This window comes from Mesoplodon mirus (genome assembly GCF_964341445.2).
Source record: "Mesoplodon mirus genome assembly, chromosome: 13".
NCBI lineage: Eukaryota > Metazoa > Chordata > Mammalia > Artiodactyla > Ziphiidae > Mesoplodon > Mesoplodon mirus.
The window spans coordinates 9,603,023-9,625,621 of NC_138989.1; the positions used below are offsets into that span (position 1 = coordinate 9,603,023).

The following is a 22,599-nucleotide window of genomic DNA, read 5'->3' on the forward strand; positions in this document are numbered from 1 at the left end:
GAGCACCCAGGAAGTGGGCTGTCCTGCTCTGGGATGGGGGTTAATCCTCCCAGAGCGAGGTGCTGGGCCCATAATGAGTGCTCAGTTAATGTGCTTGATGGTGGGAGGGGGGCTCCCCAGAACTGGCATTTGGCCCGAGACTTGAAGGATGGGGATCAGAGAAGGGGGCAGGGAGTGTGTGTGGCAGAAACAGCCAGTGTTGGCGCCTTGCGCCGCCCGACGCCTATAGCACTTGTCCCCACTCCCTCCTGCCCTGTGCCCCCTTCCTCTCCCTCCAAATTTCTGTCTCTTTGTATGTGTCTCTCTGCCTCTCACTGTTTCTCTGTCTCCCTCTTTCTATCTCTTTGTCTTTCTGTTGCTTTCTGTCTTTCACTCTCTCTGTCTGTCTCTGTCTCTCTGCCTCTGCCTATCTCTGTCTCTCCCATGTTATTTCTGTTTTCCTATCTCTGTGTCTCTGTGTTATTTCTCTCCCTGTCTCTGTCTCTGTCTCTCCCCATCACTGTCTACCTGTCTTTCTCTCTGTCTCTCCTCTCTTCCTCTGTCTGTCTGCCTTGGTGTTCTAGAGGAAGACCCTTCAGAGGATGATGCCATCAAGGATTCTCTGGGCACGGAGCAGTCCTACCCATCCCCTCCACAGCTCCCACCACCACCAGGGCCCGAAGACCCCCTGTCCCCCAGCCCAGGGCAGCCCTTGCTGGGCCCTGGCCTCGGCCCTGATGGCCCTCGGACTTTCTCGCTGTCCCCCTTCCCCAGCCTGGCTTCAGGGGAGAGACTGGCAGGGGACACGCTGCTGTCCAAGCACATGATGCCCCCGGCCGCCTTCAAAGGGGAGGCGGGAGGCCTGCTGGTGTTCCCCCCGGCCTTCTATGGCGCCAAGCCGCCCACGGCCCCTGCCACCCCAGCCCCTGGCCCTGAGCCGCCTGGGGGCCCTGAGCCAGTGGAGGGCAGTGGCGGCGGCGTGGCCACAGCGGGGGCCGGGACAGAGGAGGAGCAGCTGGACACGGCGGAGATCGCATTCCAGGTGAAGGAGCAGCTGCTCAAACACAACATCGGGCAGCGGGTGTTTGGCCACTACGTGTTGGGCCTGTCCCAGGGCTCGGTCAGCGAGATCCTGGCCCGGCCCAAGCCCTGGCGCAAGCTCACGGTGAAGGGCAAGGAGCCCTTCATCAAGATGAAGCAGTTCCTGTCGGACGAGCAGAATGTGCTGGCTCTGAGGACCATCCAGGTGCGGCAGCGAGGTGAGTGCTGGCCGAGGGCCCATCTGCGGCGTACAGGCTCAGACCTGGTCTCCACGACCCAGCCCAGGGCATGGGGCTGGCTGGGGTCTGAGAGCACAACTCGGGTTTCAGAGCCTTGGGTCTGCCACCGCATAGCTGTGTGACTCGGGGCAAGTGACTCTGCCTTTCTGTGCCTCAGTTTCCCCCTCCGGCCGCTGTGGTGCCATTCAGGCTGATAATGGTGGGAAAAGTCTGGGCCCCAGGGGCTGCCTTGGCAGATACCCGCTGAGCACCTCCAAGCCTCAGTTTACCCATCCGTATGACAGCCTGGGTGACTGCCAGCCTTGCCAGACTCAGTTTTTAGGGTAATCCATGTGAAGGGCCCAAGTTTTGACCTCACAGACACCTGAGTTTGTGTCCAGCTCTGCCATTCATCTACTGAGTGACCTCAAGGAATCCACTTTAGCTGCTCTGTGCCTCAGTTTCCTCATATGTCAGCCTCATGGGGGGGGGTAAATGAGCATAAAGCATGTAGTAAGTTCTTGAGAACTGTTAGCTTTTTTTTTTTTTTTTTTTTTTTTTTTGCGGTATGCGGGCCTCTCACTGTTGTGGCCTCTCCCGTTGTGGAGCACAGACTCCGGACGCACAGGCTCAGCGGCCATGGCTCATGGGCCCAGCCACTCCGTGGCATGTGGGATCTTCCCAGACCGGGGCACGAACCTGTGTCCCCTGCATCGGCAGGCGGACTCTCAACCACTGCGCCACCAAGGAAGCCCGAGAACTGTTAGCTTTGATGGTGGCTGCCATCAGTGGGTTTTGTTGTTGTTATTATTATTTCAAGCTAGAATCACTTGTAGATCCACAGTTTGTCACACAGACTAGCGAAGTGGTGGTCCTGCCACACACACTCACGGTCTGGCCCTCAGAGGAGGGCACCAGGCTGTCACCCTGCCCAGCTCCAGGACTGACCCCCAACATGCAGGTCCCCACAGAAGATGCCTCCTTTCCTCCCCCAGGCAGTATCACCCCGAGAATCCGTACACCAGAGACCGGCTCGGATGACGCCATCAAGAGCATCCTGGAGCAGGCCAAGAAGGAGATCGAGTCGCAGAAGGGGGGTGAGTGTGACCACAGCAGGTGAGGCCCGAGGCCTCCGGGGCCTGCTCTGAGCGGGAGGCAAGGCCTCGTCCACCTTCGTCCACTCCAGAGGGGATTCCAAGCAGGTCAGAACCTCTTTGCCTCTTTCCAAACCTGCAGCCAAGTGAGGTCTAGGCCTGGAAAGTGCCAGATCCTATCCAGTATGGAGCTACAAGCCACGTGTGGTTATATCCATTCAAATTAACTAAAATTAAGTGAAATTAAAAACCTCAGTTCTTCAGCCGCAGTAGCCACATGGCACAGGTGACGAGTGGCGGCCCTGGTGGGCAGCACGCCCACAGAACATTGCCCTCATTGCGGAGTTCTGTTGGCAGTCCTGGTCTGGGTTGTCCAAATGTCCTCGACTTTCAGGAGGCGCAGTGACCAGTATTCACACAGGAGCTCGTCAAGCACAGAGGTCTGAGCCTCACCCCCGACCATCGGTCTCACCTTCCTTCTTGCACCTTACTTTCTAGTTCCCAGTGAGCCACTGTTCCCCTGGCTTCCTCCTACCTCTCAAACCATGCCTCCTATGCTTCCCCAGTGGGTGCCACACTCAGAACTCAGTGGTCAAAAACAGCATAAATTTATCATCCTACAGTTCTGAAAGTCGGAAGTCCAAAGTCAGCCTCACTGGGCTACAGCTGCGTTCTTTCTGGAGGCTCTAGGGGAAAATCTGTTTCCTTGCCTTTTTCAGCTTCTAGAGGGCGCCCAGATTCTTTGCCTCCTGGCCTCTTCCTTCATCTTAGCATCATAGCATCTTTAGTCTCTGTCTCTGTCTCTCATCTTTCTGCCTCCCTCTTATAAGCACCATTGTGATTATGTGGGGTCCACCCAGATAATCCACGATAATCTCATCTCAAAATTCTTAACTCTAATCACATCTGCAAACTCCCTTTTGCCATGTGAGGTAACATGTTCACAGGTCCCAGGGATTGGGACATGGATATCTTTGGGGAACCATTATTTAGCCTATCACAGTGCACTCTTCATCAACCCCTCAAACGTGGGGTTCCCCCAGAGCTCCACCCCAGGCCCTCTGACTTTCTTACTCTTCCTAGATGAGTTAATCCACTCCTGGAAATTCCAACAACCCTAACCCTAACACTAACCCTAACCCTAACCCTTACCCCATCCAGGGGTCACTTAACTTCTGAGTGCTTCTTTCAAGCTTGTCCATCCCCACCCCAACTGCCACCAGCCTAGTGAGCCACCATCATCACTTGCTGGGATTATTGCAGTAGCCTATTTACTGGTCTTGCCAATGACATTCTAGGCCATGCTCTGGCTCATTCTCCACCCAGAGGCCAGAGGGCTCTTTCTAGAGGACACACATGGTCATATCACTATTCGAAATCCTTCCATGGCTCCCCATTACCCTCAGATAAAATCCCAAGTCTTCAACAAGGCCTATAGGCCCTATTATAGTCTTCAGACTCCTCCTGACCCCTCCGTGCCTCTCACATGAACTGTTTGTAGTCATGCTTATTCTCATTCCTGTTCCCTGTGCCCCTAATGCCATCCTCACTGCAGCCACCTTTCATCTGGCCAACTCCTGCTTATATTTTACAACTCAACTCAGAAGTCATCTCCAGGAAGCCCCTCATCCCCATCCAGGTGGATTGGATACCACCCCTCCTTGGATCCCGCATAATGACCTGTATTGTTTGGTGCATTGGAGCCAGAGTGACCTGGCTGCAAATTTTGTCTCTGCTATTTATTAACCGTGTGACCATGGCAAATTGCTTAGCCTCTCTGTGCCTTCATTTTCTCATCTTTAAAATGGGCACAGTATTTGTACTCCCTTCTTAAGGTTGTGTGAGGATCAAATGAGATCAGGCCTGGCAAGCACTCAACTGGGGTCTAGTATGTAGAAGGTGCCCCTGAAAAGTTAGCTGTCCTCATTACGTTATCATTATTATGTATCCATTGTTGCATTTATTCATGTTATAAATGACTCTGCTGATGTGGCTGTCCCTCCCACCAGTCTGGGGGATTCTTGCAGCCAGGGACCTAGTCACATCCCTGCACCCAGCATGAGGTAGTACAACACAGTGTAGACCACAGCTGGCTTAGACTAGATGCTGGCTTCAGCACTCCCACTCCATTTTACTTTGTCTGCTGCCCCATGGTGGCGACTCGGAGCAAGTGTCCCGATTCCCAAGCCTCTGACTGCTGCTGGAAGCCAGGAGTTCCCCAAGATCCCTCCCCTTCCTGGTCCCTGGAAAGGGTAGAGAGGGACTTACCCTGCTGGGAGCCTACACTCCTCCACCCATATAATCTGCTGAGCCCTTACTGTGTACACCAGGGGTCCCCAACCCCCGGGACGTGGACCGGTACCAGCCCACCGCCTGTTAGGAACCGGGCCGCGCACAGCAGGAGGTGAGCAGCGGGTGAGCGAGTGAAGCTTCTTCCCCACTCCCCATGGCTCCCCATCGCTGGCCTGAACCATCCCCCCACCCCCATCCCCCCACCAGTCCATGGAAAAACTGTCTTCCATGAAACTGGTCCCAAACATTTATTAAGTGCCTACTGTGTGCTAGATAGGACTTACACATACAGATGAGACACAGTATTGGGGGGAAAAGAATCATAAGCAACAGTTTAATCTAACTCTCCCACTGAACAGGAAAACTGAAGCCAAAGAGGAGGAGACATACTCACAGTTATTCAGAGACCAAAGGAGAACCCAGGTCTCCTGGCTCCCTGTACACTGCTCTCCCACTGGGGGGTCAGAAACAAGGCAGCAAAGAAATTAAAAAGGCAACATCATAGAGGGAAACCTTTGCATAGTTGTGGGTTTCCTGTGAAGGGTCTTTGAAGAGTTCAACAAGAGGAAGAGTGCCAGGTTATCCCCCCACCGCCCCGTGCCCCTGACAAGAGTGAAGGCTAAGCAGAGAGCAATTAGCAGTCCTCTGGGAAGGAAATGCATGTGGTTGACACTAACTTGGGAGCTCTACTTTTGGGGATCAAAGGAAATGTCCAGAATGGGGGCAAAATTTTATATACAAGCTATCTCTTTATCGTTGTTTCCAACAGTGACAAACTAGAAACAATCTAAGTGTCTAGCAGTGGGGGATCAGGTAAGTAAAGCACAGGGTATTTCCTCAGTGGTATATGCAGCCATTAAAGATAGAAGAACTTATAATCATAGGAAAAAATACTCATGTTGACACCAAGTGAGGGCAAACCAGGCCACACTCCCACGTATCAAGTGTGACCATCCCATGAGTGTTGTTAGAAAACAGATTGAAAGGAAAAACATGAGGAAAGTTCATGTGGTTGCCTCTGGGGGAAAGATTAGAGGGGATTTTTATTTTCATCTTAATTTTCTGTGCATTCTTAGCTGTCCACAATAGGCATGTATTACTTTTATTTTTAATAAATTTATTTATTTTATTTATTTATTTTTGGCTGCGTTGGGTCTTCATTGCTGTGTGCGGGCTTTCTCTAGTTGTGGCAAGTGGGGGCTACTCTTCGTTGCGGTACGCGGGCTTCTCATTGTGGTGGCTTCTCTTGTTGCGGAGCATGGGCTCTAGACGCACGGGCCTCAGTAGTTATGGTGCACGGGCTTAGTTGCTCCACGGCATGTGGGATCTTCCTGGACCAGGGCTCGAACCCGTGTCCCCTGCATTGGCAGGCGGATTCTTAACTACTGTGCCAGCCAGGGAAGCCCCTACTTTTTTTAAAATTGAGGTAACATTCATATAACATAACATTAACCATTTTAAAGTGAACAATTCAGTGGTGTTTAGTATATTTACAATGTTGTGCAACCACTGCTTCTGTCTACTTCCAAAACATCTTCATCACCCCAAAAAGGAAACACTGTACCTATTAGCAGTCACTCCCTACTCTCCACCTCCCTTAAGCCCCAGGGAACCACCAGTCTACTTTCTGTGTCTATGAATCTGCCTATTCTGAATATATCATAGGAATGGAAACCATACAATATGTGGCCTTTTGTGTCCGGCTTCTTTCACTTAGCATGATGTTTTCAAGATTATTCCATATGGTAGCATGTATCAGTGCTTCATTCCTTTTTATGGCTGAATAATATTCCATTGCTCTATTGCTTTTATTTATTTATTTATTTATTTTATTTTTGGCTGTGTTGGGTCTTCGTTGCTGCACGCGGGCTTTCTCTAGTTGCGGTGAACGGGGGCTACTCTTTTCGTTGCAGTGCTCTTGCTTCTCATCGCAGTGGCTTCTCATTGTGGGGCACAAGCTCTAGGCGTGCGGGCTTCAGTAGTTGTGGCACGTAGGCTCAGTAGTTGTGGCTCGCAGGCTCTAGAGCACAGGTTCAGTAGTTGTGGCGCACGAGCTTAGTTGCTTCACGGCATGTGGGATCTTCCCGGACCAGGGTTTGAACCCGTGTTCCCTGCATTGGCAAGCAGATTCTTAACCACTGCACCACCAGGGAAGTCCCTCTATTGCTTTTTAATTGGAAATTAAAATTGGGGCTGTGAGGATCCACTAGGGTATAGACTGCACAACAAGATAATAGAGGAAGAGCTGTGTTGATCTGGGTTGGTCCAGGGGTGGGGAGACCTCAGCATGGGAAAGGCCACTAAGAGGGCAGAGGGAAACAATGTTCTGTTGTTCCTTTTTGTTTACCACTCTTAAAAAAAAAAAAAGATTTTTCAGTAAGTAATACATTGCTTATTTTGCAGCTCAATTAGAAAGCAGGTTATACTCTGTGTCCTCTTCTGGGACTTGCTTTTATCTGCATAGATGGATCACAGCATATGCAAAAGACAAGTCTTTTTTTAATGTTATATTATCCCCATGAGCACTTTCTCCACATGTGCTAAAATCTCACTGTCCACCTGATTTCTCTTTCTGTAATTTTTTTTCCTTTTTTTTTTTAACATCTTTATTGAAGTATAATTTGTCCACCTGATTTTTAATGGCTGCCTAATATTCTGTCCTAGGGATGGACCCTAATTTACTTAACTAATCCCCAGCTGTTGGACAAAGAGGTTGCCTCCAACATTTTGCTGGTATAAATACTGCGCTGTGAACATCTTTGCCCTTCAATCCATGCTCTGACCATGGGCCTCCAGCCACCCTGTCATCTTTCCCACAGGTGAGCCCAAGAACTCGACAGCCCCACTGAGCATCACCAATGGCACAGCCCCCGCCAGCACTTCAGAAGATGCCATCAAGAACATTCTGGAACAAGCGCGCCGCGAGATGCAAGCACAGCAGCAGGCCTTGCTGGAGATGGAGGCAGGCCCCCGTGGCCGCTCGGTGCCTCCCTCGCCCCCAGAGCGGCCCTCGCTGGCCGCCGTGAGCCAGAACGGGGCCCCGACCCACGTCAAGCAGGAAGAGAGTGGTGTCGGCAGCGGTGGTGTCGGCAGTGGGGGGACCAGCAGTAGTGCCACACAGACATCCCTCACAGTCCTGTCCCCGGCCGCCTTTGTGCAGAGCATCATCCGGAAGGTCAAGTCAGAGATTGGCGATGCCGGCTACTTCGACCACCACTGGGCCTCGGACCGCGGCCTCCTCAGCCGCCCCTACGCCTCCGTCTCGCCCTCACTCTCCTCCTCCTCCTCCAGCTACTCCGGCCAGCCCAACGGGCGGGCCTGGCCCCGTGGGGACGAGGCCCCCACGGCCCCCGAGGATGAAGCAGCCGGGAGCGAGGACGAGCCCCCCAGGGTGGGTGAGCTCAAGGCCGAGGGGGGTGGCCCCGAGGGGGGCAGCGGCGGGCGACTGGCCTACTACCCAGCCTACGTGCCCCGCACGCTGAAGCCCACCGTGCCGCCCCTGACCCCCGAGCAATACGAGCTCTACATGTACCGTGAGGTGGACACCCTGGAGCTGACGCGCCAGGTCAAGGAGAAGCTGGCCAAGAATGGAATCTGCCAGAGGATCTTCGGGGAGAAGGTGAAGATGGCGGGGCCCACCCTCGGAGGCTCCGGGGCCTGGAGCACGGGACCTGGGGAGGGAGGACCCCCATCCCACGTCCATGGTCTGGAAAGAATGCGTGTGTGAGTGTGTGCGCGTGTGCAAGAACTGGGCAGAAGCAGGATTCGGACCCCGGTCTGTGTGACCCCAAAAGCCCTTTTTCCTGTTTCCAGCTGTCCCTGGGCACTGGAGGAAGGGGAGCCAAGGGCAAGGCGGTTGTTAAGGTTGTGAAACCCTTCCATCTGGTTAGGAAATAGCCACCTACCCGACCCTGCTCGGGTACCCTCCACCCCTCCCATGGTCCATCCACTAAAGGGTTAAAGCTCAGCCTAGCTTGTGGTGGGGGGGTGGTCTCCTGATTGGTTGGTACCAGTTGTTAAGTAGTTTTATTTCTTTTTAAAATGTAGATTTATTTTTTTATTAATTAATTAATTAATTTGGTTGTGCCGGGTCTTAGTTGCAGCAGGTATGCTCCTTAGTTGTGGCTCATGGGCTCCTTAGTTGCAGCTCACCAGCTCCTTAGTTGCAGCATGTGAACTCTTAGTTGCAACATGCATGTGGGATCTAGTTCCCTGACCAGGGATTGAACCCAGGCACCCTGCATTGGGAGCGTGGAGTCTTAACCACTGTGCCATCAGGGAAGTCCGTGTTAAGTAGTTTTAAACATCACCTCCGGCCATAGCAGAAGAGCAGGCAAAGGGTCATAAGCTCAGAGGAAGGAGAAATGACCTGAATGGGAGACACAGGAAGGCTTCCTGGAGGAGGGGGCACTTAAGTGGTCTTAGAGTCCAAGCAGGATTTTTTTTTAAGATTTTTTTGATGTGGACCATTTTTAAAGTCTTTATTGAATTTGTTACAATATTGCTTCTGTTTTACGTTTTGGTTTTTTGGCCACACGGCACGTGGGATCTTAGTTCTCCAACCAGGGATTCTGCATTGGGAGGCGAAGCCTTAACCACTGGACTGCCAGGGAAGTCCTGAGGCAGGATTTTTAGATGGAGGGAAATCAGGAAGGGCACTGCAGGTGGTGGGTACAGCACAGGCACACAGCAGGCACCTGGGGAGTGAAGAACACATGAAGGCAGCCCTGGCCTCTCAGAACAGGAGTGAACAGTGGGCTTTAAGGTTCTTGGGGAGAGTGGTGGAGGGGATGGCCAGGGACCTGCTGACCTATCCTTCCTGCCCTGCCCATCCCCAGGTGCTGGGTCTGTCACAGGGCAGTGTGAGTGACATGCTGTCCCGGCCGAAGCCATGGAGCAAGCTGACGCAGAAGGGGCGGGAGCCCTTCATCCGCATGCAGCTGTGGCTCTCAGACCAGCTCGGCCAGGCCGTCAGCCAGCAGCCCAGCGCCTCCCAGGGTGAGTGTAGACAGGGCCTCAGAAGTGCCAAGAGCCCTCCCTCTTCCAGTCTGTGCAGTGGCTTCACTGCCAGGGTCTGCCCCACTCTGCATCCCCACAGCCCCCGCGCCACTGCTACTGCCCTGAAAGAGTGCAGGTTGCTCCCTTTCATCCTTCCTTCAGCCAGACAGGCACTGGTTTTAAACCTCTAGGTGGCGCCTGGGTGCACGGAGCAAGTGGAAAAAATACTTTGCACGGGGAGCCCCACCTTCCTTCCCATCCTGTCAGGAGTCTGCCGATTGATCTCTTTCTCCCGGCAATCCAGCATGCAGCCTCAGAATCCTTCTTAGCACAGGGCCTTGGGCAGCTGTTATCCATCCATTAATGACGCACAGGCAGGGTGGAGTCTGAACTTTTCCTGGGTGAGGAAACTGAGGCTCAGAGAGTTGCCCAGAGTTACAGAGCCTGAGAGTAGAGGGATTGGAGCCCTGAGGTGGGGACTCCAGGGAGCTCAAGCTCCCTCCCCAGTGACAATCAGTGGGCAGATCCATCAAGGCCCTGGTGAGATGCCTACCCAGGCCGTGAGGGGGATGGCTGCCAGGACAGGACATCTGACCTGCCTGCTGAGGCCAAAGAAAGGCAGAGACAAAGAGAGGCCAGAGAAAGGCAGAGACAAAGAGAGGCCAGACTCCGAGTCCGAGGACCTCAGCTCAGTCTGTTTGTCCATTTCTAAAGTGGGGATTGGTCAATAGGACAAAAACCATATCTCAGGTTCATAGAAATGAACCAGATCAATGGGAATCAACAGGAATAGTACCTGAAACATAATGTCAGGGAACAAAATCTTACCTCCCAGTGATGGTGTTTATTTTAGAAGTTAATGCCCACAGACAAGAAATGAAAAAAGGTGCCACCACCCACCTGCCTGCGAGGAGGGGCTGCTCTGGGCAGGGAGGGGCCAGGAAGAGACTGGGAGGGGACCAGAGGGCTCTGGCTGTCTCTGTTCCTTTTTTTCTTTAAAACAAACAGGGAAATTTGAAGCAAATAGGGCAGTGTTAACATCTATTAAGGTGCTAGGCCCAGGGAAGGGAGGGAGGACTTTTCTGTACATTTCTATAGCTTTGAAATATTTTATAATATTTTATAATTGAGGACTAATACAACTGTTATAATGACGGCATTCATTTGTCACACACAGTGCTAACCACTTACAGTGTTCTCTTCTTTAATCCTTGTGTTAATCTTGACCAGAGGGACTCTTCTTTGTCCTTCAGTTTTACAAAAGAAGAAATCGAGGGTCTGAATAGCACAGTGACTTGCCCAAGGTCACTGGCCAGTTAGTGGCAGAGACAGGATTAGAACGCAAGACTGGTAGCTGTTAGACTCCCCTGCCTCCTAGGGTTTCCACCTCAGAGCCCACACTTCTGAAAGGGGCCCAAACCTTTTTTTTTTTTTGGTGTTGTGGTGTATTGTAACTAATTCATTTTCACTGTGGTAAAATTCACAAACCAAATTTACCATTTTAGCCATTTTTTTAAGTGTACGATTCAGTGGCATTTAGTACATTCACAGTGTTGTGCAACCATCACCTCTGTACAATTCTAGGACATTTTCATCACCCCAGAAGGAAAGAAATCCCATACCCATTAGCAGTCACTTCCACTTCCTCCTCCCCCAAAGCCCCGGGCAACCACCAAGCCTGCATTCTGACTCTGTGGATTTACCTGTTCTGAGCATTTCATATCAATGGAATCAAGATAATATGTGGTCTTTTGTGTCTGGCTTCTTTTACTTGGCATGATGTTTTGAAGATTCTTCCATGCTATAGCTTGTGTCAGAATTTCATTCCTCTTTATAGCTAAATAATATACCATTGGAGCGGTAAGCCACTTTTTGGCTACTGTGAATAATGTTGCTATGAACATTCATGAACATGTCTTTGATCACCCGTTTTCAATTCCTTTGGCTCTATATCTAGGAGTGGAATTGCTGGGTCATATGGTAATTCTATGTTTAACTTATTGAGGAATTTCCAAACTGTCTTCCATAGCAATTGCAGCATTTTACATTCCAGCAGCAAGCCAACACTTGCTATTTTTCCATTTTTTACTGTAGCCATCCTAGTGAGTATTTTTATGGGCATTTTTATTTTTAAAATAATTTTTAAAAATAAAAATAATTTTTATATTATAAATTTTTTATTGGCATTATTATTTTTTTATTGGCATCATAATTTTTATTGGCATTTCCCCAATGTCTAATTGTTTGGGTTTTTCTTCTTTGTAATGGAAGGATTTGAGGTAGGGATAGAGTTAGGCAAAGGCAATCAAGAATAGTGTTCTTGGCATAAGAAACAGCAAAAGCATAAGCTGGGAGGCAGGATCATACATGGTTTGGGAAGGGAGGTAAGTGCAGATGAGGGTGGACATCTTGTCCCCTGCTTACTCACAGATCAGGACACCAGGACCCCAGGTTTGTGGAAACAGAGATTTGAGTGGTCCTGACTGAAATGTTTTCACTCAAAAGCACCTCCTGCCTCCCCAGGCTCTAAGACTAACGTATGTTCTCTGCCTTCCAGGGGCTGGTATTTAGTGGATGAGAAGACCATGTCGGGCATAAGCATACCTGAGCTCAAGTCCTGGTTTTGCCACTAGCCACTCTGTGACCTTAGACATATTGCCTGACCTCTCTGAGCCTCAGTTGCCTCATCTGTAAAAGGGGATACTATCATACCTACCTCCTAGGGGTGTCATGAAGGTGACTTGACATCATGGGTGTAAAACACATAGCACTATGCTAGGCATGTAAGTGCTCAGTAAAAGGAAGCTTCATGAATTATTGTCGTCATCATCATCGTTGTTGTTGTATCTAGTAAGGAAGAGATCTGGCACAAGCAAGGAATTATAGTGAAGTGTGACAATGTGTAGTCAAGGTGCTCTTAGACCCCAAAGGTGTACACCTCAGCGAAGGGGCATTTGGGACTGGGTCTTCAAGGATACATAGGAGTTCAAGGTTAGGGGGAAGGCTTTCAGAGTGGAAGGACCAGCCTAAACAAAGGCACAGGGGTTTAGAAGAGCCTAGGAAGTTTGTGGGGAGAGGGGTAACTGAGGGGACTGTGAATTGCTCCAGGTCTGTGAGGTGGGCAGGGACAAGAGAGTCCAGAGCCTTAAACACCAGGACAAGAGGAGGTACACGTTTCTTGTGCAAGGGGCGATGGGGAGCCATTGAAGGTTCTGAAGCATGAGAGTGGTCTGATCAGAGTGATCTACTTGTTGTCCACAGGGAAGGAAGAACCCATCTAGAGCAGGGAGGGGCTCAGGATGTCCTTTCTAGAATCAAAGCCACTGCAGGATGGTTATAGGGCTCCCTTTACTTCCTACTTATCATACATTTTTATGTTTATCTTAACAAATTTCCATCAGGCACCAGTTAAACACTTTGAGGAAGAGGTACCTTTTCCTACTTCGCTGGAAGGCACCTTGTGGACTGGCACAGGGATTCCTAGACACCCTGTACCACACGCCCCTCCCTATTAGGGGCACCTCCTTAGGCACGTCCCCTGCCCTCCCAGGATTGTCCAGAGGCTCAGCTCACGCTGGAAAGTCCAGTGGGTGACTCTGATTCCTCAAGAGGTGATCCGCATCATCTCGAGTCCTCTCCAGGCCCTGAGTGGGATAGTTGCAAGTGTAGCACTGCTTGTTTTACGGCCCCATTTAACAGATTTAGGAACTGAGGTTCGACAAAGTCGTCCCACCCAAGATAACTTCTAAGTGGTTTTTAAATATACGTTCACACAAAATGTCTTTTGACAAATGAAAAATGTGGTTTTAAAACTCACTTTCTTTCAACATGCCAAGGTACTGTGGACATCTTTTCTTGTTCTTTTTTCAGTTTTATTGAGATATATTTCACATAGAACACTGTGTAAGTTCAAGGTAGACAATGTAACAATTTGATGTATATATTGCAAAATGTTTACCATGGTAAGGTTAGTTAACACATCCTTCCCCTCACATAATTACCATTTTGTTGTTATAATGAGAACATAAAGCTGGACTCTCACAGCAACTGTCATATAGTACAGGATTGTTAACTACAGCCACCATGCTGTGTATCAGATCCCAGAACTTACTCATCTTATGTGGACATCTTTTCATTACATTATTTTTTTTTTTTTATTTTTTATTTTTGGTACGCGGGCCTCTCACTGTTGTGGCCTCTCCCGTTGCGGAGCACAGGCTCCGGACGCGCAGGCTCAGCAGCCATGGCTCACGGGCCCAGCCGCTCCGCGGCACGTGGGATCCTCCCGGACCGGGGCACGAACCCGTGTCCCCTGCATCGGCAGGCGGACTCTCAACCACTGCGCCACCAGGGAAGCCCTCATTACATTATTCTTAACTGCTGCAGGGACTCACTGTATTTTATTTAGCTGATGCCCAGTAGTTGGACTTGTAGGTCATTGCCAGCTCCTTTTTTTCCTTGACTTTCAATTTTGATGTAATTTCTAATTTACCAAAGAGTTGAAGCAATAGAACAACCAACTTCCTAGACCCTACACACAGATTCACCAGTTGCTAATTTTGCCATATTTGTGCTCTTTCTCTCTTGACCATTTGAGAAATTAATTGAAGACATCATGTCCCTTTACCCCTAAATGTTTCCAACAAGTATTTCCCAAGCATGAGAAATTTTATAATAATAACAACACTGTTACATAACCCACCATCTATATTCAACTTTCCTCTGTTGTCCCAGTAATCACGTTTATATAATTTTATTTTTCCCTGTCCAGGATCAGATTCAGAATAAGTTGTAGTTAGTTGTCATGTCTCTTCAGTCTCTTTCAGTTTGGACCATTCTTCTGCCTCTCTTTGTTTTTCAGTTTTGACATTTTTCAAGTCTAGAAGCCAGTTATGTTGTAGACTGGCTCAGTTCACCTTTGTCTGATGCTTCCTCATGGTTAGATTCAGACTGTGCACTTTGGGCAGGAATATCACAGAAGTGATATTGTGTCCTTCTCAGTACATCGTATCAGGAGGCACCAGTTGTTTATTTGTCCTATGATTGGTGATGCTAACTTTGATCACTTGGTTAAGGTGGTGTCTGGCAGGTAGCTGTACTGTGAAGTTACTGTTTTTCCCTTTGTAATTAATAAGTTTCTTGTGGGGAGATACTTTGGAACTATGTGGATATCCTACTCCTCATCTAACTTTCATCTGCTAGTTTTCACATCCAGGACAGTCCTTGCCTGAGATATTACTATGGTGGTTGCAAAAGGGGTGTTGCCAACTCTTGGCTCTAGCGAACAAGCCTGCCCAGACCATGTATGTCAATGCCAGATTGCAGTAACCGCCTTCTCTGTCTCTCTGTGGCCCACAGCCAGTCCCACTGAACCAAGGTCCTCGCCATCCCCACCCCCTAGTCCCACGGAGCCGCCGGAGAAGACATCCCAGGAGCCCCTGAGTCTGGCACTGGAGAGCAGCAAGGAGAACCAGCAGCCGGAGGGACGCTCCAGCTCCTCGCTGGGTGGAAAGATGTACTCAGGCAGCCAGACCACAGGGGGCATCCAGGAGATTGTGGCCATGTCCCCCGAGCTGGACACGTACTCCATCACCAAGAGGGTCAAAGAGGTCCTCACAGACAACAACCTAGGTACAGGGTGGCGGGAATCAGAGATGCTGCCTCCCACCCCACTTGGCTCCTCCTACTTGCCTTAAGGAAAGTGCTGGCAGTGAGATCCCCGTCACTGGGGTGCTGACTGCAGGTGCCAGTCAGCCCTGGGGCATCCAGGACCCTCTGGGAGGCATCTGACAATGACCTGGGTCTCTAGAGTGGGACACAGGGGAGGTCAATACGGGTCTGAAAAGGACCTAAAGTCCTGAGCCCACAGCTTTCAAAACTTCCTTCCAGGAGGACTTAGAGAATCCCAGTAACAGTGAGACTCTAACAAAATCCTGATCCAGGGCTGGGGGCACAGAGGAGAAATCTGGGTTCTTTAATTTTTTGAATCACAAACTCCTCCAAGTCTCAAATGGGAGTCAAGCCCCCCTCCCAGAGGGATACACACAAGCCCCAACTTTTCACTACAATTTCTATAATAAAAATAAGGCATCTTTATTTAAAAATACCAAATATGGGCTTCCCTGGTGGCGCAGTGGTTGAGAGTCCGCCTGCCGATGCAGGGGACACGGGTTCGTGCCCCGGTCCGGGAAGATCCCACATGCCGCGGAGCGGATGGGCCCGTGAGCCATGGCCACCGAGCCTGCGCGTCCAGAGCCTGTGCTCCGCAACGGGAGAGGCCACAACAGTGAGAGACCTGCGTACCGCAAAAAAAATAAATAAATAAATAAACAAATAGTACAGAAAAAAAGAATTAAAATTTAAATAAAAAAGTAAAATCTCCCCTGCCTCCCCCTTCTCTGACACTTTCTGAACACATACAAGAATATATGTTCACCTAGTTTCTTTTTTTATTTTTTCTAGATAGATGAAATTACACACAGGCTGTCCTTATACTTGCTTTTTAAAAAGTAACACTGTTTGTGGACACCCTTCCCATTTAGAATGAATAGACCACCTGCTTTCTTTGTCACTGTTGCAAACTTTTTCAGGCCATAGATGCCCCCCATTTTTTACCCAACTGATGAGCATTTTGCTTGTTCCCAACTTCCTGCTGCCTCTGAAACTGTGTCCATGTGCGTCTTTGTGCCCTTGGGCAAATACAACTGGAGGATAAATCCCAGGCAGTGGAATTGCTGGATCAGAGGATATGCACATTGACATTTTGATAAAACCTGTCAACTTACTCTCTGACAAGGTGATACTAATTTGTACACATGAAGTTTGCAGACAATTTCAGGGATCCCCTAGGAGTGAAGAACATCTAAATTATGAAAGCATTTTTGTTTGGTAGCTGTGTGCCCGCCCCCATCTCATATTTTGTAGAAAGGTCTCTTCCAGATACACACTGGGTGTGGGTTCCCCCATGTGTCTAGTCCTCCCTTCTGAGTCAGTGCAGACATTCCCTAGGTTCTGCCATGTCTCTGGCCTATTTCTTGTGTCTCCTGGGAGCACCTCTGCCCAGCCTGGGGGTTACAGGTTGCCCTCCTCCCCTGTCTCCAGGGCAGCGGCTATTTGGGGAGAGCATCCTGGGGCTGACACAGGGCTCCGTGTCTGACCTGCTGTCCCGACCAAAACCCTGGCACAAGCTGAGCCTGAAGGGGCGGGAGCCCTTTGTGCGCATGCAGCTGTGGCTCAATGACCCCCACAATGTGGAGAAGCTGAGGGACATGAAGAAGCTGGAGAAAAAAGGTAAGCACTGGGTAAACTCGGTCCCAGATAAACTCAGGGTCCCAGTGAGTCCAGTCTCAGTCTGGTGTGGGGCTGCAAGAAATAGCAATTCCACAGAATATAACTGCAAGCCATTAAAATATTTACTACTTTTCCCCTGAAAATTCCAATAGCCCATCTCTCTCAGCATCCTTCCCCACACTGACAGCTACTCCAAAATCTTTTGTATATTCCACAAAACCCCCTTTCTCTCTGGTCCCTCCATCCTCTGCATCACGTCCCTATTGTATTACCTCTTTTGCCCATTACCCAGCTTCTACACAGCAAAGCACAGAATTGACCCAGCAGACAAGAATCCTCCCTTGTGGAAGTGGACAAGAAATTGCAGATTCTTACATGGTCTATATTATTTTATATCCCTGAAAAAATGAGCTGGCATTGAGTACCTGTTTGTGCCCTCCCAGTCTCATGCTGTGAATAAGGGATTCCTGGATCTTAAAAAGCTCAGGGTCCAGTTGGGAGATAAGATACAAGGAGTTGGAAAGTTGTCATCCAGGGCACCAAGGCAGTTCATGATGAGGGCCCAGGGTCAAGCCAAGCTGTAAGCGGCACATGGGGCAGGGCCGGGTCCGGCTGTTGGCATCAGACAGCTGTACAGTTGAGTACTTGTCCTGCCACTTCCTGGCTGTGTGACCTTGGGCAAGTTACTTCCCTTCTCTGTGCCTCATTCTACTTCATCTGAAAGTAAGAGTCACAGCATCTACCTCAGGGCATTGCTGTGAGGATTAAATGAGACCCTAACGCCTTACTTCCTCCATTCTGAGGTGCGCCTTTATTCCCCTACATTTTGACAATTTGAGGCTGAGATGCATCATGCAATTACTATGTTCGTTTAAAATTAATGTCCTGCCCCTGCCCCCAGCAAAAGTAGTGAAATTCAGGGACACTTCTGACAGTCAAGAGAATGCTCCAGAGCACCCTTTTTCAAGGACTTGCTTCCTGTCTGTGAGGCGAACCTTCTACATATGTTAACAATTAGAGTGCTAATGACCAGGTGTGCGTAGGCGAGCGTCTCGCTAGGAGGAAGTGAAAGGAGAGTAAGAAAGGAGAAAAGGCTGAGACTGGGCGGGGGTCCCTACGTTTGGGGCATGGAGGGCTCTCAGGACCGCTAGCTGATGCTTGGTTCAGCTCGGGTAGCAATGGGCCTCTGGTCGGCCGCTCTCAGCCCTCCCCCCCTCCCTCCCCCACCCGCCCGCCCGCCCCAGCCTACCTGAAGCGCAGGTACGGCCTCATCAGCACCGGCTCAGACAGTGAGTCTCCAGCCACCCGCTCCGAGTGCCCCAGCCCCTGCCTGCAGCCCCAGGACCTGAGCCTCCTGCAAATCAAGAAGCCTCGAGTAGTGCTGGCCCCTGAAGAGAAGGAGGCACTGAGAAAGGCCTACCAGCTGGAGCCTTACCCCTCCCAGCAGACCATCGAGCTCCTCTCCTTCCAGCTCAACCTCAAGACCAACACCGTCATCAACTGGTTCCACAACTACAGGTAGGGACACTGAATGGGTGGCCACTGGGAGGGTGGGCAGGGGTCTCAGCCGGACCCCCTTCCCTGTCCCGGGGCCTGGAGGGAGCCCAGCATGGCCTCTGGGAGATAAGAGGACCATAGTGCTTTATAACATAGGCAGACCTGGATCTATTGATAAATCCCAGCTCAACCATTTCCAGCTGTGAGGCTGGGCAAGGGACTTCACCTCCCTGAGCGTCAAGTCTTCTAACCTAGAAAAATGGGAACCATAATGGGATCTACTTCATATAGTTGTCCTGAGGATTTGATGGGCTAACGTATTTACATAAAATACCTGGCACACAGTTTGTGGTAGGTGTTGACATTATTATTGTCACTGTCTTTATTATGACTTCACCCAGCTTGCTCTGCGTCTGTGAAGGGACAGGGAATGGTGTTTGGGGCACAGGCCTGAGGAACCCTAACTACCCGCTGAACCTTGTGTGAGAGCCCCGATTTGGGGCTCTTGGCCTCTCCCACTCCTAAGGCCAAAGGCAACCCCTGTGGCAGCCCCTTGGGCACCATCCACCTCAGGGAATGGGTGATTCCTATTTCTATGGTGCCTTCTCCCACTCACCAGTCCCTAGTCTTAGGAGTAGCTGACCTGCAGTGGGCTGGGCTGCCCGGGAATTTAGTCCCGGGGCTGGCTGAGGGCATTGACTGGCTGAGTCCAGCAGTTTCCAAGGAGACCGCAGAAGGGCTTCCTGAGAGCCCTGCAGAGAAGGGTTGATGGGATTTCAAGGACCATCTCTGAGGCACCCCCCACCAAGCCTGCTGAGCAAGAAATGCCTCTGTTGCCTCTGTGGTGCCAGAAAGGAGAGCCTCTTGATCCCCAAGAAAGAGGAAGGAGGAGCCTGGAAGGGTGGAATGCCTGAAGTCTCTCTCCACAGCCCAGGCATGGGCATCACACAGACCTGAGTTCAAGTCCCACCTTGGCTGTGTGTTATTGGGCAAATCACTGTACCTTTCTGAGTCTCATCCCTATTTTACAGATAAGGAACCTAATACTTAACCCCACAGTGCTGAATTGAGGATCAAATGAAACACTTCAAGCGTACATACTTCGTAAAATATTGCTTATTATCTTGCTCAGACCCAGAGCCTGCCAAACAGCAAATGACATAGGTCCTTAAAGCCTCACGCCCTCCTTCCCTCCCAGGGGACATTCTCTCCCCTCTTGTTTCCCACAGGAACTGAGCCCTCTATTATTATTCAATGTATTCATTCAATAAATATTTGCCATGTACGCACAGTGAGCTAGGGTCAGGAGATACCGGGGTTCAAAGCTATCATCCCTGCCCTAGGGAGCTTAAAATCACAAACCAGATAATTTTACCACAACCTAATAAATGCTGTTAAACAGGAATGAATACGGGGCTGAGGGAAAAGGGAATTCTACCTAGGGAAAACTTTATAGAGAGGTGGCCTTTGAGCTGGGCTTTGAATGAGCAGAGAGAATTCCACTCCCAAAAGAAACCACTCTCTAAGAGTTCTAATTGTAGAAGAATACATTACTTCATTTAGAAAATGTTTACTGAGCACCAACTCTGTACCAAGCACCAAAGAGAACAAGACAAAGTCCTTGCCCTTAGCATCTCTTATAGACCAGCAGGGAAGGTCACTATTAAATCAGTACTTATATTAATGTATCATTACAACCTTCAGTGAGCTCTAGGAAAGGTGAACAATAGGATGTTTTCAGAAAAAATTACCAGGGAGGACCTGCTATAGATTTGGGAGTCAGGAATTGAAGAAAAAGACTAATTTTTACTATGGTGTAAATGACTATTAGCCTCATATTTATACTTGATCTACAGTTTGGAAGCTCTAATGACAGAGGCTCAGGCATTGAGCCATCCCAAAACACCCTCAGATCCCACCTTACCGGAAACGACTAGCGCTCCCCCTGGTCCCAGCAGCTTTTCCCTCTAGAGGGGACTGAAGGAGATGACAGAATCTCCTGGAAGGTAGGCAAGGCCACCTTTGTGGAGGGATTAGGGACTGAGAGAGAGAAGTGAACCAGATCACCCTTCACAGTCCCTCCAGGCTCAGGATCCTGGGATGGGGCCCCATCCCCCACCTGGGCAGGGAGCCAAGGAGGCAGGAGAGTGTAGCCAGACTGCTGGGTTCAGGGCCCAACTGCACTACTTGCTGGCTGTGTGACCGTAGCAGTTCCAGTGCCTCTTTGAGCCTTGTAATCTCTGTCAGTGGGAGTGAGACTAGTATCCTGCTCATAAGGTTATTATGAAAAATAAATGAAATAACCTGCAAAAGTGCTTGGCCCCGCACCTGGTACATGATGAGCACCCATCATATGATGTTTATAATTAAAATTTATAAATGTGAGTATTATTTATCAGTAACATGTACTTTATTATTAATATTATAAATAATGGTATTAATATATATGATGTCATTAATAAAAAAGGGCAGAGGGCTACAGCATTGAAGATAGATGCTGAGGAAGCCCTGTCACTCTGTGACCTTGGACGAGTGATTTGACCTCTCTGGACCTCATGCTATTAGGAAAATAGTTAATGGAGTTAGACCCATTCCTATCATTTCCTGCTCTAAAACATTATAAGTTTCCCTCTGACAACAAGGAGGCCATTGAAGTGAAGAGAGGATTGGTTCTGGACTGGAGTTCAGGGTTCCCAGGTTCTGGTCTCAGCTGTGCCTCTGTGTGCCTTGGTGACCTAGACAAGTTATTCTGTGTGCCTCAGTTTCCCCTTCTGGGCTGATGTCTAAGAGTCCCTCCAGGAAAGAAGCAGGGGGTTATTGGCACAAACTCGATCTGGGTTTGACTTTGAAAAATGCTCTAAAACAGCGCTGTCCAATAGAAATACAGTGAAAGCCACGTATATAATATAAAATTTTCTAGTAACCACATTAAAAAAAAAAAGAAACAGATGAAATTAATGTAATAATATATTTTATTTAGCTCAGTATATACAGATATAACCATTTCAACATGTAATCAGTATAAAAACTTAAATAATGAGAGAGCCACATGTGACCAGTGACCACTGCACAGGACAGCACAGGTCTAGATTGGGAGCTTTGGGATCCAACAATCCTGAGTTCAGGTCCTGGTTCTGCCACTTATTGGCTGTGAAACCTGGGGCAAGTCATTCAACATCTCTGAGCCTTGTTTCCTCCTCTATGAAGTGGGGATAGTAATAGCACCCACCTTGCAGAGTTGTTGAGAGGACTTACTAAGATGCTGCACGTGAAGAAGCTTATGCCTAGTGAACCCCCAGGGAAGTGGGTGGGGTCAGAAGGCCACTCATGTGATTTGACTCCAGGGTTAGCCGGTCCCCGTCCAGCCCCTTGCTCACCGCCGTCTCTGCCCCAGGTCCCGGATGCGCCGGGAGATGTTGGTGGAGGGGACCCAAGAGGAACCAGATCTTGACCCCAGTGGGGGTCCTGGCATCCTACCGCCAGGCCACTCCCACCCAGACCCCACTCCGCAGAGCCCCAACCCTGAGGCTGAGGACCAAAAGCCTACCGTGAAGGAACTAAAGCTTCAGGAGGGTCCCGAGGAGAGCATCACACCCCTGACCACCCAGGACAAGACACAAGTGAGGATTAAACAGGAACAGACTGAGGATGCTGAGGAAGAGGCAGGCAGCCAGGACTCAAAGGAGCTGGACAAAGGCCAAGGTTCCCCCAAGGAGGTGCATCCTGACCCTCCGGGTAACGACGGACTCCCAGAAGCAGCCCCAGGGCTCCTTCTTCCAGGCGGGACCACCCCAGCCTGCCCCTCGCTACAGCCCCTCCAGGAGAGCGAGGGCGGGGAGTGGCTACACCCGGACCCTCTAAGTTTTAAGTCGGCCTCAGAGTCCTCACGCTGCAGCCTAGAGGTGTCGCTGAACTCACCCTCAGCTGCCTCCTCGCCGGGCCTCATGATGTCTGTGTCACCTGTTCCTTCCTCTTCAGCCCCCATCTCCCCATCCCCACCCGGCACCCTCCCTGCCAAAGTGCCGAGTGCCAGCCCCACTGCCGACGCAACCGGGGCCTTGCACCCCAGCACCAAGGTGAACCCCAACTTGCAGCGGCGGCATGAGAAGATGGCCAACCTGAACAGCATCATCTACCGGCTGGAGAGGGCTGCCAACCGCGAGGAGGCCCTGGAGTGGGAGTTCTAAAGG

The 22,599-nt window shown here is 50.1% G+C and overlaps 1 protein-coding gene across 5 annotated transcripts in view; it reads left to right on the plus strand.

The window, feature by feature from the left end:
• Nucleotides 1-22,596, plus strand: part of CUX2 (cut like homeobox 2) — a gene marked incomplete at its 3' end in the record, with an annotated part of 263,117 nt that extends 240,521 nt beyond the window's left edge. For all 5 annotated transcript variants that reach the window (XM_082641208.1, XM_082641209.1, XM_082641210.1 and 2 more), the window contains 8 exons: nucleotides 564-1,238; nucleotides 2,234-2,335; nucleotides 7,444-8,243; nucleotides 9,463-9,622; nucleotides 14,981-15,253; nucleotides 16,724-16,912; nucleotides 18,157-18,430; nucleotides 21,804-22,596. In XM_082641208.1, coding sequence (XP_082497334.1) covers nucleotides 564-1,238; nucleotides 2,234-2,335; nucleotides 7,444-8,243; nucleotides 9,463-9,622; nucleotides 14,981-15,253; nucleotides 16,724-16,912; nucleotides 18,157-18,430; nucleotides 21,804-22,596 — 3,266 coding nt within the window. The remainder of the gene's footprint in view (nucleotides 1-563; nucleotides 1,239-2,233; nucleotides 2,336-7,443; nucleotides 8,244-9,462; nucleotides 9,623-14,980; nucleotides 15,254-16,723; nucleotides 16,913-18,156; nucleotides 18,431-21,803) is intronic.
• Between the last annotated feature and the right edge of the window lie 3 nt (nucleotides 22,597-22,599).